This window comes from Bufo gargarizans, unplaced genomic scaffold (genome assembly GCF_014858855.1).
Source record: "Bufo gargarizans isolate SCDJY-AF-19 unplaced genomic scaffold, ASM1485885v1 original_scaffold_2225_pilon, whole genome shotgun sequence".
In the NCBI taxonomy this organism is placed as follows: domain Eukaryota; kingdom Metazoa; phylum Chordata; class Amphibia; order Anura; family Bufonidae; genus Bufo; species Bufo gargarizans.
The window spans coordinates 126,570-140,505 of NW_025334700.1; the positions used below are offsets into that span (position 1 = coordinate 126,570).

Consider the following 13,936-nt stretch of genomic DNA (forward strand, 5'->3'; position numbering starts at 1 on the left):
GTTGGATTTCGGAAGTTTAAATTCTTCATCTTGTAGTATGGTTCCTACTCTTTGCTGGGCAGTGGAACCCTCTTTGGCAGCAAGGTATTTGGTTATGCTACCCCCTGCGGACTAAGCCTCTATTGTTCAGAGTTGGGCATGGCAATCCTCAGTATACATAGATATCAAGCTCACCACCTCAGTCTTCTAAGGGGAGGAGAAAGGCTCGCCTCTTTTTGGACATAAAATTAGTGTGCATAGTCTGCAAGCACGGCCACCACTGATGGATTGCAGGCTGGTCTTTACCATGGAAATGAGCAGTATATAATGTGATGGAAAAATGAATCCAGCCAGCAAAGGAGGCAATATGGACAATCACAATATATTAGTAAGTGCCCTGTATTACCTTTCTCTACATGATAAATGAGTGACAATTCCTTTAAAACTTTTAATATTTTTGTGGGGGGGGGGGGGGGGGTTATAACTATTTTCCCCCTTAGGGGGCTAGAACCTGGGATCTTTTGATCACTTGTCCCATTCACCCTAATAGAGATCTATTAGGGTGAATGGCATTCTAACACGCTCCCTACAAAGCTGTGCCTCATGCCAGGCCTGGGAACCTTCAGCAGGCCTCAGACTGTCATGGTAACCAATAGGAGAACCGCAATTTCACTGCAGGGGCTCCGATAGGAAGGCAGAGGGAGCCACATTCCTCCACCTAACCTCATAGATGCCGGTATCGCAGTGGAACACAGCATCTAAAGGGTTCAATGATGGGGTTTTGCTAGGGTTGCCACCTTTCCCAACAAAAAATACTGCCCAAGTCAAGCTACACCCTAAGGGGTGTTTGGATGTGGGGTCGTGGTTATGTCATAATTTGGTTCCCAGTGTTAATAATGCCCCCATTTGTGCCCCCCAGTAATATTAATGCCTCCGTTCCGCAATTTTGCAATTTCAACGAGGCCGCAAAAGATTCGCACAGCACACAAAGTGCCGTCCAGGTGGCAACCGTTTACCATGATTGCCATTCCCTGTCATTGCGGCCGGGTGCTTGCTTTATTATACAGCCAGCACCAGCCGCGTATGGAGCCAACTCAACGCAGCAGCCCACTCGACAATTCCCGGCACATAATGTGTGAAAGGATTAGGCCTTAAATAAAGATAGGAGGTTGCCAATAGCAACCAATCAGATTCCACATTTTATTTTTCACAGAGCCTTTGGAAAATGAAAGGTGGAACCAGTTTGATAACTCTCCCCCATTGTGCCTGCTTACATCAAGGTCATTAAACAGACTGTTGACTCCATAAAGATGTTACTAGCTAAATACCTGAACTTAAAGGGGTTATCCCACTTCGCCTATTTATACATACCTGCTGCCAGCGCGCCGCTCACTTCCAGGATTCTGTCTGGGGGCAGGCTTCATCTTGATTGGAGTCTTCTCCCGGCCGCGCGCTGGACTGAACGCGCACGCCGCGCATGCTCCATGGCGACTTATTCCCGTCCAGTATAGTACAGAGCCGGCGTGCGCGTTCGCGGCTCTGTACTATTCTGGCCTGCAAGAAGTCACCATCACGCATGTGCGGCGGCGTGTGCATTCAGGACAGCGAGCGGCCCGGCCGGGAGAGAAGGAGGAGTCTTCTGCGCAAGTGCGGCCACCAAGATTCCGGAGAAGAGCGGTGGCCGTAACCAGGGGAGACCGAATGACAACAACGAGGTAAGTGGTGATGCAATTACAATTGTGAAATTTGGCCGGGTTCGCATCACGTCTTACATTTAACATATATGAAAAATGGATGCTCTTTTTTTTACTGTGCAAAGATTACCATATATTTTGACCTGTGCCATTGTTCACTACAATTCTATATGCCGTATACTAGATGCACTTGGTGTCAGTACACAGTGCTAGTCTAGTATTATATTTATTATATTCAAAATAACACACACCAACCACAGTATTAGGCCTCATGCACACAACGTTTTTTTTTTAAGGTCCGCAAAAACGGGGTCCGTAGGTCCGTGATACGTGACCGTTTTTTCGTCCGTGGGTCTTCCTTGATTTTTGGAGGATCCACGGACATGAAAAATGAAAAAAAAAAAATCAAAGTCAAGTTTGCCATTGAAATGATAGGAAAAAACGGACACGGATCACGGACACGGATCACGGACACGGATGACAATCTTGTGTGCATCCGTGTTTTTTCACGGACCCATTGACTTGAATGGGTCCGTGAACCGTTGGCCGTGAAAAAAATAGGACAGGTCATATTTTTTTCACGGCCAGGAAACACGGATCACGGATGCAGCTGCCAAACGGTGCATTTTCCGATTTTTCCAACGGAAAACGGCACAATGGCCACGGATGCACACAACGGTCGTGTGCATGAGGCCTTATGCTGAGATTATTATATACTTTTAACAGTCCCATTACATGTTACAAATGTACATAATACAATTCAGACACATTGGGTGTCAGTATATACCGCAATTTTTGCATGACATTTAAAATACTTATTATTGATTGTCTGCTGAGCTGTGTATCTAATCCTATCATGTGTGATACTGTCTGCAGAGCTGTGTATCTAATCCTATCCTGTGTGATACTGTCTGCTGAGCTGTGTATCTAATCCTATCCTGTGTGATACTGTCTGCTGAGCTGCGTATCTAATCCTATCATGTGTGATACTATCTGCTGAGCTGTGTATCTAATCCTATCATGTGTGATACTGTCTGCTGAGCCTTGTATCTAATCCTATCCTGTGTGATACTGTCTGCTGAGCTGCGTATCTAATCCTATCATGTGTGATACTATCTGCTGAGCTGTGTATCTAATCCTATCCTGTGTGATACTGTCTGCTGAGCGGTGTATCTAATCTTACCCTGTTTGATACTGTCTGCTGAGCGGTGTATCTAATCCTATCCTGTGTGATACTGTCTGCTGTGCTGTGTATCTAATCCTATCCTGTGTGATACTGTCTGCTGTGCTGTGTATCTAATCCTATCCTGTGTGATACTGTCTGCTGAGCTGTGTATCTAATCCTATCCTGTGTGATACTGTCTGCTGAGCCTTGTATCTAATCCTCTCCTGTGTGATACTGTCTGCTGTGCCGTGTATCTAATCCCATCCTGTGTGATACTGTCTGCTGAGCCGTGTATCTAATCCTATCCTGTGTGATACTGTCTGCTGTGCTGTGTATCTAATCCTATCCTGTGTGATACTGTCTGCTGTGCTGTGTATCTAATCCTATCCTGTGTGATACTGTCTGCTGAGCCTTGTATCTAATCCTCTCCTGTGTGATACTGTCTGCTGAGCTGTGTATCTAATCCTATCCTGTGTGATACTGTCTGCTGAGCTGTGTATCTAATCCTATCCTGTGTGATACTGTCTGCTGAGCTGTGTATCTAATCTTACCCTGTTTGATACTGCCTGCTGAGCTGGGTATCTAATACTACTATGTGTAATACTTATAGATAGAGATACCGGCTCATTATTTCTGTAAATGGTATATATATCCGCGTGCTCGGTGTCTTCGTTTTTTCCAAAACTCCTTTGCAGGTACATAGAAATAATAAAGAGATTCAGACTCCAGCACTCACTTTTTCTTGAAGTATCAAGTTCTCCGACTTTATTTATCAAAAGTGCACAGATATTACAAGGCTCAATTCTCTCTGGTGTAGGCTGTTGACGCGTTTCGAAGGTTCTTATTCGTAACAGTCTGTTACAAATAAGAACCTTCGAAACGCGTCAACAGCCTACACCAGAGAGAATTGAGCCTTGTAATATCTGTGCACTTTTGATAAATAAAGTCGGAGAACTTGATACTTCAAGAAAAAGTGAGTGCTGGAGTCTGAATCTCTTTATTATTTCTATGTGTAATACTGCCTGCTAAACTGCGTATCTAATCCTATTATATGTGATACTGCCTGTTGAGTTGTGTATCTAATCCTATCCTGTGTGATACTGTCTGCTGAGCTGGGTATCTAATACTACTATGTGTAATACTGCCTGCTAAACTGCGTATCTAATCCTATTATGTGTGATACTTTCTGCTGAGTTGTGTATCTAATCCTATCATGTGTGATACTGTCTGCTGAGCTGTGTATCTAATCCTATCCTGTGTGATACTGTCTGCAGAGCTGTGTATCTAATCCTATAATGTGTGATACTGCCTGTTAAGTAGTGTACCTAATCATATCATGTGTGATACTGTCTACTGAGCGGTGTATCTAATCCTATTCTGTGTGATACTGTCTGCTGAGCTGTGTATCTAATCCTATCCTGTGTGATACTGTCTGCAGAGCTGTGTATCTAATCCTATTATGTGTGATACTGCCTGCTAAGATGCGTATCTAATCCTATAATGTGTGATACTGCCTGTTAAGTAGTGTACCTAATCATATCATGTGTGATACTGTCTACTGAGCGGTGTATCTAATCCAATCCTGTGTGATACTGTCTGCTGAGCTTTGTATCTAATCCTATCATGTGTGATACTGCCTGCTGAGCTGTGTATCTAATACTATCCTGTGTGATACTGTCTGCTGAGCCATGTATCTAATCCTATCATGTGTGATAATGTCTGCAGAGTCGTGTGTCTCAGCCTATTGTGTTTGATACTGTCTGTAGAGTTGTGTATCTAATCCTATCATATGTGATACTGTCTGCTGAGCTGTGTATCTAATCCTATAGTATAGTGTATAGTGCATGTGCAGCATTTTTGTGCAGTTCTGCTGAGATACCGCAGCTATACAGAGGGACAATCGCTATTGGAACAACTAATTGCAACTGGTGTGATATACTTGTTGTTGTCCCAAAATAAACTGATTAGGGGTTTGATATACCTGCTTCCAGCAAATACTCATTAAGGGGTTCTATATACCTTCTTCCAGAAATACTGCTCTTCTATAGGGACTTTGTCACAAGGTCATTTTGAAAATGACAGGCAGAGGAAGAGGCAGGCCATTCCACATGGGAGGTAGGGGTCGGGCAGGTGCACCAGGTCGGAGACTAAGTGGGAAGTTGGAGAACATGCGTGCGATTACGTCAAAGGATGCACCAGAGTTGGTTGAGTGGCTCACTCAGCCTTCCGCTTCTGCACCCTCCTCATCCTCTGTATCTGCACCCTCCTCATCCTCTGTATCTGCACCCTCCTCACTCTCTGCTGTGTGCAACCCCAAAGACACCACCACCACCATAGCCAATTTTCTCGAGTCAGAGGAATAATTTTCTCATCAATTTCCAGACCTTACCGATGTGCAGCCATTCTTGGCATCGGATGAGGAAGAGGAGATAGCAACGGCCGCCACCCAGCGGTCTGATGACAGTACCCAGATCAGCCCAAGGAGGGAGGTCCCGCTGTTGCTGCCTACTCCGAGATCTCTTATGTCAGTGTTGGTAAAGGTGACAATGATGACGTGTCGATGGATGCCACGTGGGTGCCCACAAGAGAGGAAGAGGAGGGGAGTTCAAAGGGCGAGACGGAGCAGCAGATAGGGAGGAGAAGCAGGCAGAACTCGCAGTGCACAGAAGGCAAAAAGCAGATTGCTAATGTATCTGGAGCGAGCCATCCACCATGCACGGTCACATCTGGCGCTCCCAGGACGCCGGCACATGGCTCCGCAGTGTGAGCTTTTTTTAACGTGTCCGCTGCTGACAATAGTGTTTCCATCTGCGGTGTGTGCTGTCAACGCATAAGTCGCGGTAAGCCCAACACTCACCTAGGGACGACTGACTAATGAAGGCACCTGGCCTCCCATCACCGAGCCCAGTGGGAGAAACACCGTAAGAACCTACAAAGCCACACTCCCAGCGTTCCATGTCCTGCCTCTTCTCCTCTCTCCTCCCATTTGTCCTCCACTCCACCTTCCACCGTGGCGTCGTCACGTTCATCTGGCAAAGGGCAGGCTTCCGTGGCCCAAATGTTTGAACGTAAAAAGTTGATGACACCAGATAACCCTCTTGCCCAATGGCTGACCGCCGGATTGTCGGAACTGCTAGCCCGCAAACTACTGTCATATAAACTGGTGGACTCGGAGGCCTTTAGAAAATTTGTGGCCATTGGCACACCGCAATGGAAGGTCCCCGGAAGAAAATATTTCTCCCAGAAGGGCATCCCAGAGCTATATGGCCATATTCAAGGGCAAGTGAATGTATCTCTGACACACAGTGTCGGTGCCAAGATACATCTGACCACAGACATGTGGTCTAGCAAACACGGGCAGGGAAGATACATAACTTTTACTGCCCACAGGGGCAACCTTCTGACGGCCTTCAAGCATGTAACCCGAGGCACCCTTGTGGATTTGATGTTACCGCCCCGGATTGCATGCAGGCCTGCCTCTTCTTCTCCTTCTCCTACTCCATTCTCCGTCTCCTCCTCGGCTGACTCCTCCTTTTCCACTGCTACTACCTCTTCTGCTGCACCCCCCAAGCTTCCCAGAACCTATTCAACGTGCCAGATGAGACGTTGCCATGCTGTGCTGCAGCTGTTGTGCCTGGAAGCCAATATCCACACCGGTCCTGCCCTCTTTTCAGCTCTGCGGTCACAGGCCGATCAGTGGCTAACCCCACTCAATTTGACAGTTGGTAAAGTGGTGTGCGACAATGGTGCCAATCTGCTGAGCACGCTGAAACAGGGCAAAATGACACACGTGCCGTGCATGGCACACGTCCTGAACTTAGTCGTGCAGTGATTCGTTGCCAAATACCTCGGGGTCCAGGACGTCTTGCGGCTGGCCAGGAAAATCTCTGTCCATGGCTCACCTTGCTGACGTTCAGAGGCGACACCACTTGCCCGTTAAACGTCTGACTTGTGACTGCCGATGTGCTGGAACTCCACCTTGTATATGCTTGATAGGCTGCTCTAGCAGAAACGTGCTGTTAACGACTACCTGTACGAACTCTGCGGCAGGACAGGTTCTGGGGAACTTGTTTTTCTTTCACTGCGCCAGTGGATGCTTCTAATGCTCGACGCATGCAGACTTCTGCGGCCATTTGATGAGATCACTAAACTGGTAAGTCGCAGCCAGGGCGTCATCAGTGACATCGTACCTTACGCCTAAGTTCTGGAGCGTGCATTGCGTTGTGTCATTGATCAAGCCGTCGAGGAGCAGGAAGATGAGGATGTCGCAATGCTGAATGAATTCCCAGGGGGGCTACTACATCTGAGACAAGTCGGCAGGAGTCTGAAGAGGAGTCAGAGGAGGATGGTGCCTGGGGGGAGGAGAAGGAGCAAGAAGAGCAGGCTTTAAAAACTTTTCTGGGATCCCTGGTGTTGTCTGTGGATGGGGGAGAAGACCGAGGACGACATTCTCCTGGGCGATGAGCAGGAACCAGGCAACTCTACCGCTTCTGATTTAGTGCAAATGGGGGCCTTCCTGCTCCAGTGTTTGAAGAGAGACCCATGTATAAAAAGCATAAAGGGCAAGGACCAGTACTGGGTGGCAACGTACTTAGACCCCCGGTACAAACACAAAATGGCGGACATGTTACCAGCATCACAGAGGGCTGTCAGAATGCAGCATTTCCAGGCCTTGCTTCGAGAGATGCTGCATTCTGCTGTTGCTGGCGCTGTCAGAGGAATTTCCACCCACAGAGAAAGTACTAATCCTACAGCGCATGCAAGAAGACGGTTTGAAGATGTGTTGGTCACTTCGGATATGAGATCATTCTTGAAACCAACACATCGACAGCCGCCGTCCGGATCCAGCCTCAGGGTACGCCTAGACCGACAGGTGTCCGACTACATCGGGTTAACTGCTGATGTGGACGCTCTGAGAAGTGAAGAACCCCTGGACTACTGGGTGTGCAGGCTTGACCTGTGGCCAGAGCTGGCACAATTTGCCATGGAACTCTTGGCTTGCCCTTCATCGAGTGTTCTGTCCAAAAGGACGTTTAGCGCAGCAAGGGGGATCGTGGCCGATAAGCGCACTCGCCTAGCTCACGACAGTGTGGACTACCTCACACAAAATGAATGAGGCATGGATCTCGGAGGAATTCAACACCTGTGACGACCACGTATAATTGAATTTCCTCATGCCAGCCCACACATATCCGCCACCACCCAGAACAAATAATGGTCCCTGTCTTATGTAAATACAGCGGCATAAAAGGCCTTTTCTGTCTGGTTAATGCCTAATGTTTGGGACCTCAGAGGAATTCAACACCTGTGACGACCATGTGTTATCGAATTTCAACTATTATCATTTGGGTTTTTTTTAAGAAGGGGGATTTCGTTGGCCATGTTTTTAATCCAATTTTATATTTTTAGTTTTTTTTAAACATATGTATTTAACATGTATTTGTACTGACCTGCAGTAAAATCGATATTCAATAAACATCTAATATACCTCCAGCTACATAATCACTTGATGTTTTCTGTACGTTGAATACATAATTTTTGGGGCCTATGATCTAACTGGCCAACAGTAAAATTGTTATACGGTGACCGTCTAATGTACCTCCAGCCACATTATCAGTTGTTCTTTTCTGTACGGTGAATAAATAATTTTTGGGGCCTATAGTCCACTGGCCTGCTGTAAAGTTAATATCCATTGACCGTCTAATATACCTCCAGCCACATAATTTAATTGTGCTTTTTTATCCGGTGAATGACTAATGTTTGGACCTGTACTACAGTGGCCTGCAGTAAAATTGATATTGAATGACCTTCTAATGTACCTCCAGCCACATAATTACTTGTTCTTTTCTGTCCGGTGAATGCCTAATGTTTGGGACCTTGGAGGAATTCAACACCTGTTGACGACAACCACGTATTATCGAATTTCAACTATTATCATTTGTTGTTTTTTTCAAGAGGGAGGATTTCGTTAGCCATGTTTTTAATCCAATTTTATATTTTTTGTTCTTTTAAACATATGTATTTTACATCTTTTTGTACTGGCCTGCAGTAAAATTGATTTCCAATGACCGTTTAATATACCTACAGCCACATAATCACTTGATGTTTTCTGTCAGGTGAATGCCTAACTTTTGGGGCTCCAGCAGGACACATTTCTGAGAATTTCCCTTTAGGCTACATGCACATGAACGTTGTTTGTTTCCGTGTCCGTTCCGTGTCCATTTATTTTAATGGGTCCACAAAAAACGCGGACAGCACACCGTGTGCTGTCCGCATCAGTATGTCCGTTCCGTTGTCCCGCAAAAAAAATAGTGCACGTCCTATTTTTTTCTAGTTTGCGGACAAGGATAGGCATTATTACAATGGATCCACAAAAAAAACGAATCCCCCCAAAAAACGGATGCCATACGGAACGTGTGCATGAGGCCTTAAGACATATAAAAATGGCCCCTGATTTTTTATTGGGAATTTTTGCCATTGATCCCCCTCTGGTATGTCACTGTCCATGTTGTGGGAAGATTTGTGCACCTCTTGTAAGAATTTGGTGGTTGCAAATATGACCTGAATGTTTTTCAGCTTTGCCTGCCATGAAAGTGAATGGGGCTCGCCACAAACTTCGCGAACATTTGATCTCGTTCGCACCATCGCATTCGCAAATCGTCCCGGCCAATGTTCGTCCATCACTGATTATATATATATATATATATATATATATGTGTAATTTTTTTTTTTTCCTATTAATACACCCCCGCCCAAAGAAAGTAAAACAATGTTACTTCACCGCTGAATGGCAATTATACTTTTTACTTTTTTATTCCTATTAATACACCCCACCAAAAAAAATGTAAACGCAGAACGGCTAATAGGATGTACGTATCTTTCCTATAAATCATAGCTGCAATTTGGATCATCAATTAGTGCAGCAAGGTGTAATAGTAATCGCTCCTATTACCCAGGCTGTACACTCCCCTATTGCACCCTGTTCTCCTTTTATAGTGTAGATGATGCCTCCCTATCCTTTCCCTACACCTTGAATAATCTTTCACTGAACTGCTCAATCGTTTAGGTGACCTGGCGAACATTCTAGGTGACCTGGCGAAGGTTCGCTCTCTTGAGTGCGAGAAGGTGGGTACGGATGGGGTCTCTTACCTCTGGAGAGGCTTCACCTTTGATGTACCTTAGCCTCAGTAGCACTTTTCCTGCTGTTGGGCTGAGGCTTTCACATTAGATTTTTGTTTTGTATTTAAGATGAGTTTTTGAAGAAAGGTTTGCAAATGACTGAACTTGGGCCTTCGGGTGGATTTTAATATTGGTTTGTATAGATTGATATGGTTGTTATAAGATGTATATATTGTATGATAGGGTAAGTGGGGTGTAGTTAGGTTGGGTGGGATGAGGTGGGGGGGGGGGTCATATTTTTTCGTGTGCGGAGGCCTGCATCCAGCCCTGGACTATGCGGACATAGGAGGACATGAGGCGAGGGGCTGGGTGTGGGTGGTGGAGGAAGGGCTGGCCTCATGGAGGGACAAGAGGCGAAGGTTGGCCCTGGGTGAAGGTGATGGGATAGATAGATTGGTAGGGTTAGTATAGGTTTGTTTTTTCTCATATATGTGTGTGTGTATAATAAAAAAAAATAATAATACAAAAAATTGATATATATACTGTATTTAAAAAAAATAAAAAAATATATATATATTAAAAAAATATATATATAATTTTTGGTTATTTGATTATTTATTGTGACAAGTTGTGATTTATTTTCTGTTAGAAACAATTTGTATAAATTTGTATATAGTCGGGGTTCAGCCGGATCGGATGTTTACATTAGGCTAGGTTTAATTTTCTCTTTTTAGTAGGTATGAATGAGATGGTATGCATGGAGCTGAGCCAGTAGGGTAAGTGTATATACTTTATACCTTGTTTTATATATTGTTTGGAAATTTTATGGCAAAGTTTTTGTATTTTTGTATAAAATTAAAAAGAGTTCCTCAGTATCTGCTCTTATTCTGTATATATGGACACTGCACAGTACCACTTCTCCTGTCCTGTATACTGGGTGTAATCCTCAGTATCTGCTCTTATCCTGTATATATATATACACTGCACAGTGCCACTTCTCCTGTCCTGTATGCTGGGTGTAATCCTCAGTATCTGCTCTTATTCTGTATATATGGACACTGCACAGTACCACTTCTCCTGTCCTGTATACTGGGTGTAATCCTCAGTATCTGCTCTTATCCTGTATATATATATACACTGCACAGTGCCACTTCTCCTGTCCTGTATACTGGGTGTAATCCTCAGTATCTGCTCTTATTCTGTATATATGGACACTGCACAGTACCACTTCTCCTGTCCTGTATACTGGGTGTAATCCTCAGTATCTGCTCTTATCCTGTATATATATATACACTGCACAGTACCACTTCTCCTGTCCTGTATACTGGGTGTAATCCTCAGTATCTGCTCTTATTCTGTATATATGGACCCTGCACAGTACCACTTCTCCTGTCCTGTATATTGGGTGTAATCCTCAGTATCTGCTCTTATTCTGTATATATGGACACTGCACAGTACCACTTCTCCTGTCCTGTATACTGGGTGTAATCCTCAGTATCTGCTCTTATCCTGTATATATATATACACTGCACAGTGCCACTTCTCCTGTCCTGTATACTGGGTGTAATCCTCAGTATCTGCTCTTATTCTGTATATATAGGCAGTACACAGTACAACTTCTGAGATATTTTATTGATGGGTTTAGGTTATTTTCAGTATCTTTATCATCAGACTCATGGCACAGCCGGCAATGAAAATACAGATTCGGGAATTCATGAAGGTCTCGGTTAGCAGGTGGTCAAGGATGTAGCTCTGAAAGAAAATGAAAGCGGTAAAATATGTAACCCCTTCCCCTCCCTGATGTCTACTGGGCCATTGAAGGCTAAAATCATATGTTTGTGTGTACCTGGAAGCAGTGGGAGAGGCAGCCATTGGTGCGATGGGTGTACCCCACGGTGTTCAGAGCTTCCCGGACATAGTCATCGCTGGTCTTCACCAGAATGTTGGAGCTTATATTGCCGGTCATGTTGGTGGACACAAAATGTGGCAGAACAGACTGAGGAGACAGAGGGTAGCCATCAATTTATGTAGCTTCTCTCTAATACACTGTATATAAATGATAGGGACTTTGCTTCCTTCGGATTGGCTAATATGACTATATTATGTCTTATACTAAAGTTATATCCAAAGCTGCACTCATAATTCTGCTGTCATATCAGGTATTATGATTAAGTCACCTCCAGAATGGCATTTACTATTTAGCGGTTCTGTGACCTCATATGTTATATTCTAGTCACATCCAGAGCTTCATTCATGTATTATAGAGGCCATCCGATAACACGAGATCAAGGTCATGCCTTGCTCCAACTTTCATCATAGTAAGCGTGACTGACGGCTGAGGAGGATGGAGGTAATGCTGTGGAGGTAATACTGGTACCTGAACTGTAATCCCATCAGATCTGTACTCGTAGTAGAGGGAGCGGGAGAAAAAGTCCATGAAAACCTAAAATAGAGACAATGTGGTGGTGAGATGATGAGAGTGATAACATCACACAGGTTCTATCTACAACCAGTAACAGATAACACAACAAGACACAACGTCAACCATAAACTGGCTATTGCAAGAGGATACCAGGGGCAAGCGTTATAGTGAGAGTCTTGATGGTAATTATCATAATAGTGGTGGTAGGTGTGATGATGGTGTTTATTAAAAGTTTATGATGCTGGTGATTTTAGTGATAATGGTAGAGACTTTTGTTGATGTAACAGACTTCATCTTGTCTTGAACCTACTTTTTCAAATTCTTTAAGATCATTTCAAGCACAGGATGTGGGGATGAGGTGGGTTGCAAGAATTGTTTAGATTCCTGGAACTAAGGCCAGGCAGACCCTGTCCACACGTAGCACTACAGTCTACACTGTTCTGACATGAGGCTATCATGCACTACATTTTAAATCTAATTGGATCAGTGTCCTGGATCATTTGTGCATATGTATAAACACTGAGAAAGGGAAAACCGGTACTGTAGTGTACCCCAACTCTGTGTGTGAAACATAGAAACCTAGAATGTGTCGGCAGATAAGAACCATTTGGCCCATCTAGTCTGCCCAATATACTGAATACTATGGATAGCCCCTGGCCCTATCTTATATGAAGGATGGCCTTATGCCTATCCCATGCATGCTTAAACTCCTTCACTGTATTTGCAGCTACCACTTCTGCAGGAAGGCTATTCCATGCATCCACTACTCTCTCAGTAAAGTAATACTTCCTGATATTACTTTTAAACCTTTGCCCCTCTAATTTAAAACTATGTCCTCTTGTAGCAGTTTTTCTTCTTTTAAATCTTCTCTCCTCTTTTACCTTGTTGATTCCCTTTATGTATTTAGCAGTTTCTATCATATCCCCTCTGTCTCGTCTTTCTTCCAAGCTATACATGTGCCGACTGTACCTTGGCCGGTAAATCGCTTGATTCTCAACAATGTAGCTTCTATTGGAGGAGGTTACTCTAACATTAAGTGGGGGCTCATGTCTGGGATCTCCATCATGCCTCACTTGACTGAAACAAAAGGAAAGTTCCCAAGATGAAAGAAGAGACATAAATAATGTGGTGAGTAAGCTTTTGTCTTACTGATCGCTCTCCTTTCCTCTCTAAGTGATTTCTTTTTTCCGTTCATGTGAAAAACGAGGATTTGAGAACTTGTCAAGTTTTTTATTCTCTGTCTTTGTTTTGTTTGCTATGTAATGTCTTTGTCAGATTGACCTAAGATTAATAACCTCCATAATTCGAACCTCTCACTCCCGTCTGCAAGACTTTTCTGGAGCTGCACCTACTCTCTAGAATACTCTGCCCCAGAATACTAGTTCAATTCACAACTTCTCCACCTTCAAACGTGCCTTAAAAACACATCTTTTCAGGCAGGCTTATCAAGCTTCCTAAACTGACTATTCCCCAACTAAACCTTTCCCCCACCAACTCCTCTGGCCTAAACTCGATCCTCTAGTAGTCCCAAACCCGAAGCAGATCGGCCGGCACCAC

General features: G+C 44.3%; 1 protein-coding gene across 2 annotated transcripts in view; it reads right to left on the minus strand.

Annotated features, from left to right (window-relative positions):
* LOC122924092 (very-long-chain 3-oxoacyl-CoA reductase-B-like) overlaps window positions 1-13,936 on the minus strand; it is a 111,079-nt gene that overhangs the window by 41,467 nt on the left and 55,676 nt on the right. Inside the window, exons 9-11 of one of the 2 annotated variants that reach the window (XM_044275017.1) lie at window positions 12,335-12,400; window positions 11,804-11,953; window positions 11,588-11,709 (exon numbers count right to left, since the gene is read on the minus strand). The exons of the other annotated variant lie outside the window; for it this stretch is intronic. Of the exons in view, the coding sequence (XP_044130952.1) occupies window positions 11,599-11,709; window positions 11,804-11,953; window positions 12,335-12,400 (327 nt within the window). The 3' untranslated portion in view covers window positions 11,588-11,598. Of the gene's footprint in view, window positions 1-11,587; window positions 11,710-11,803; window positions 11,954-12,334; window positions 12,401-13,936 lie in introns of those variants that run through there. 2 annotated transcript variants of the gene reach the window in all.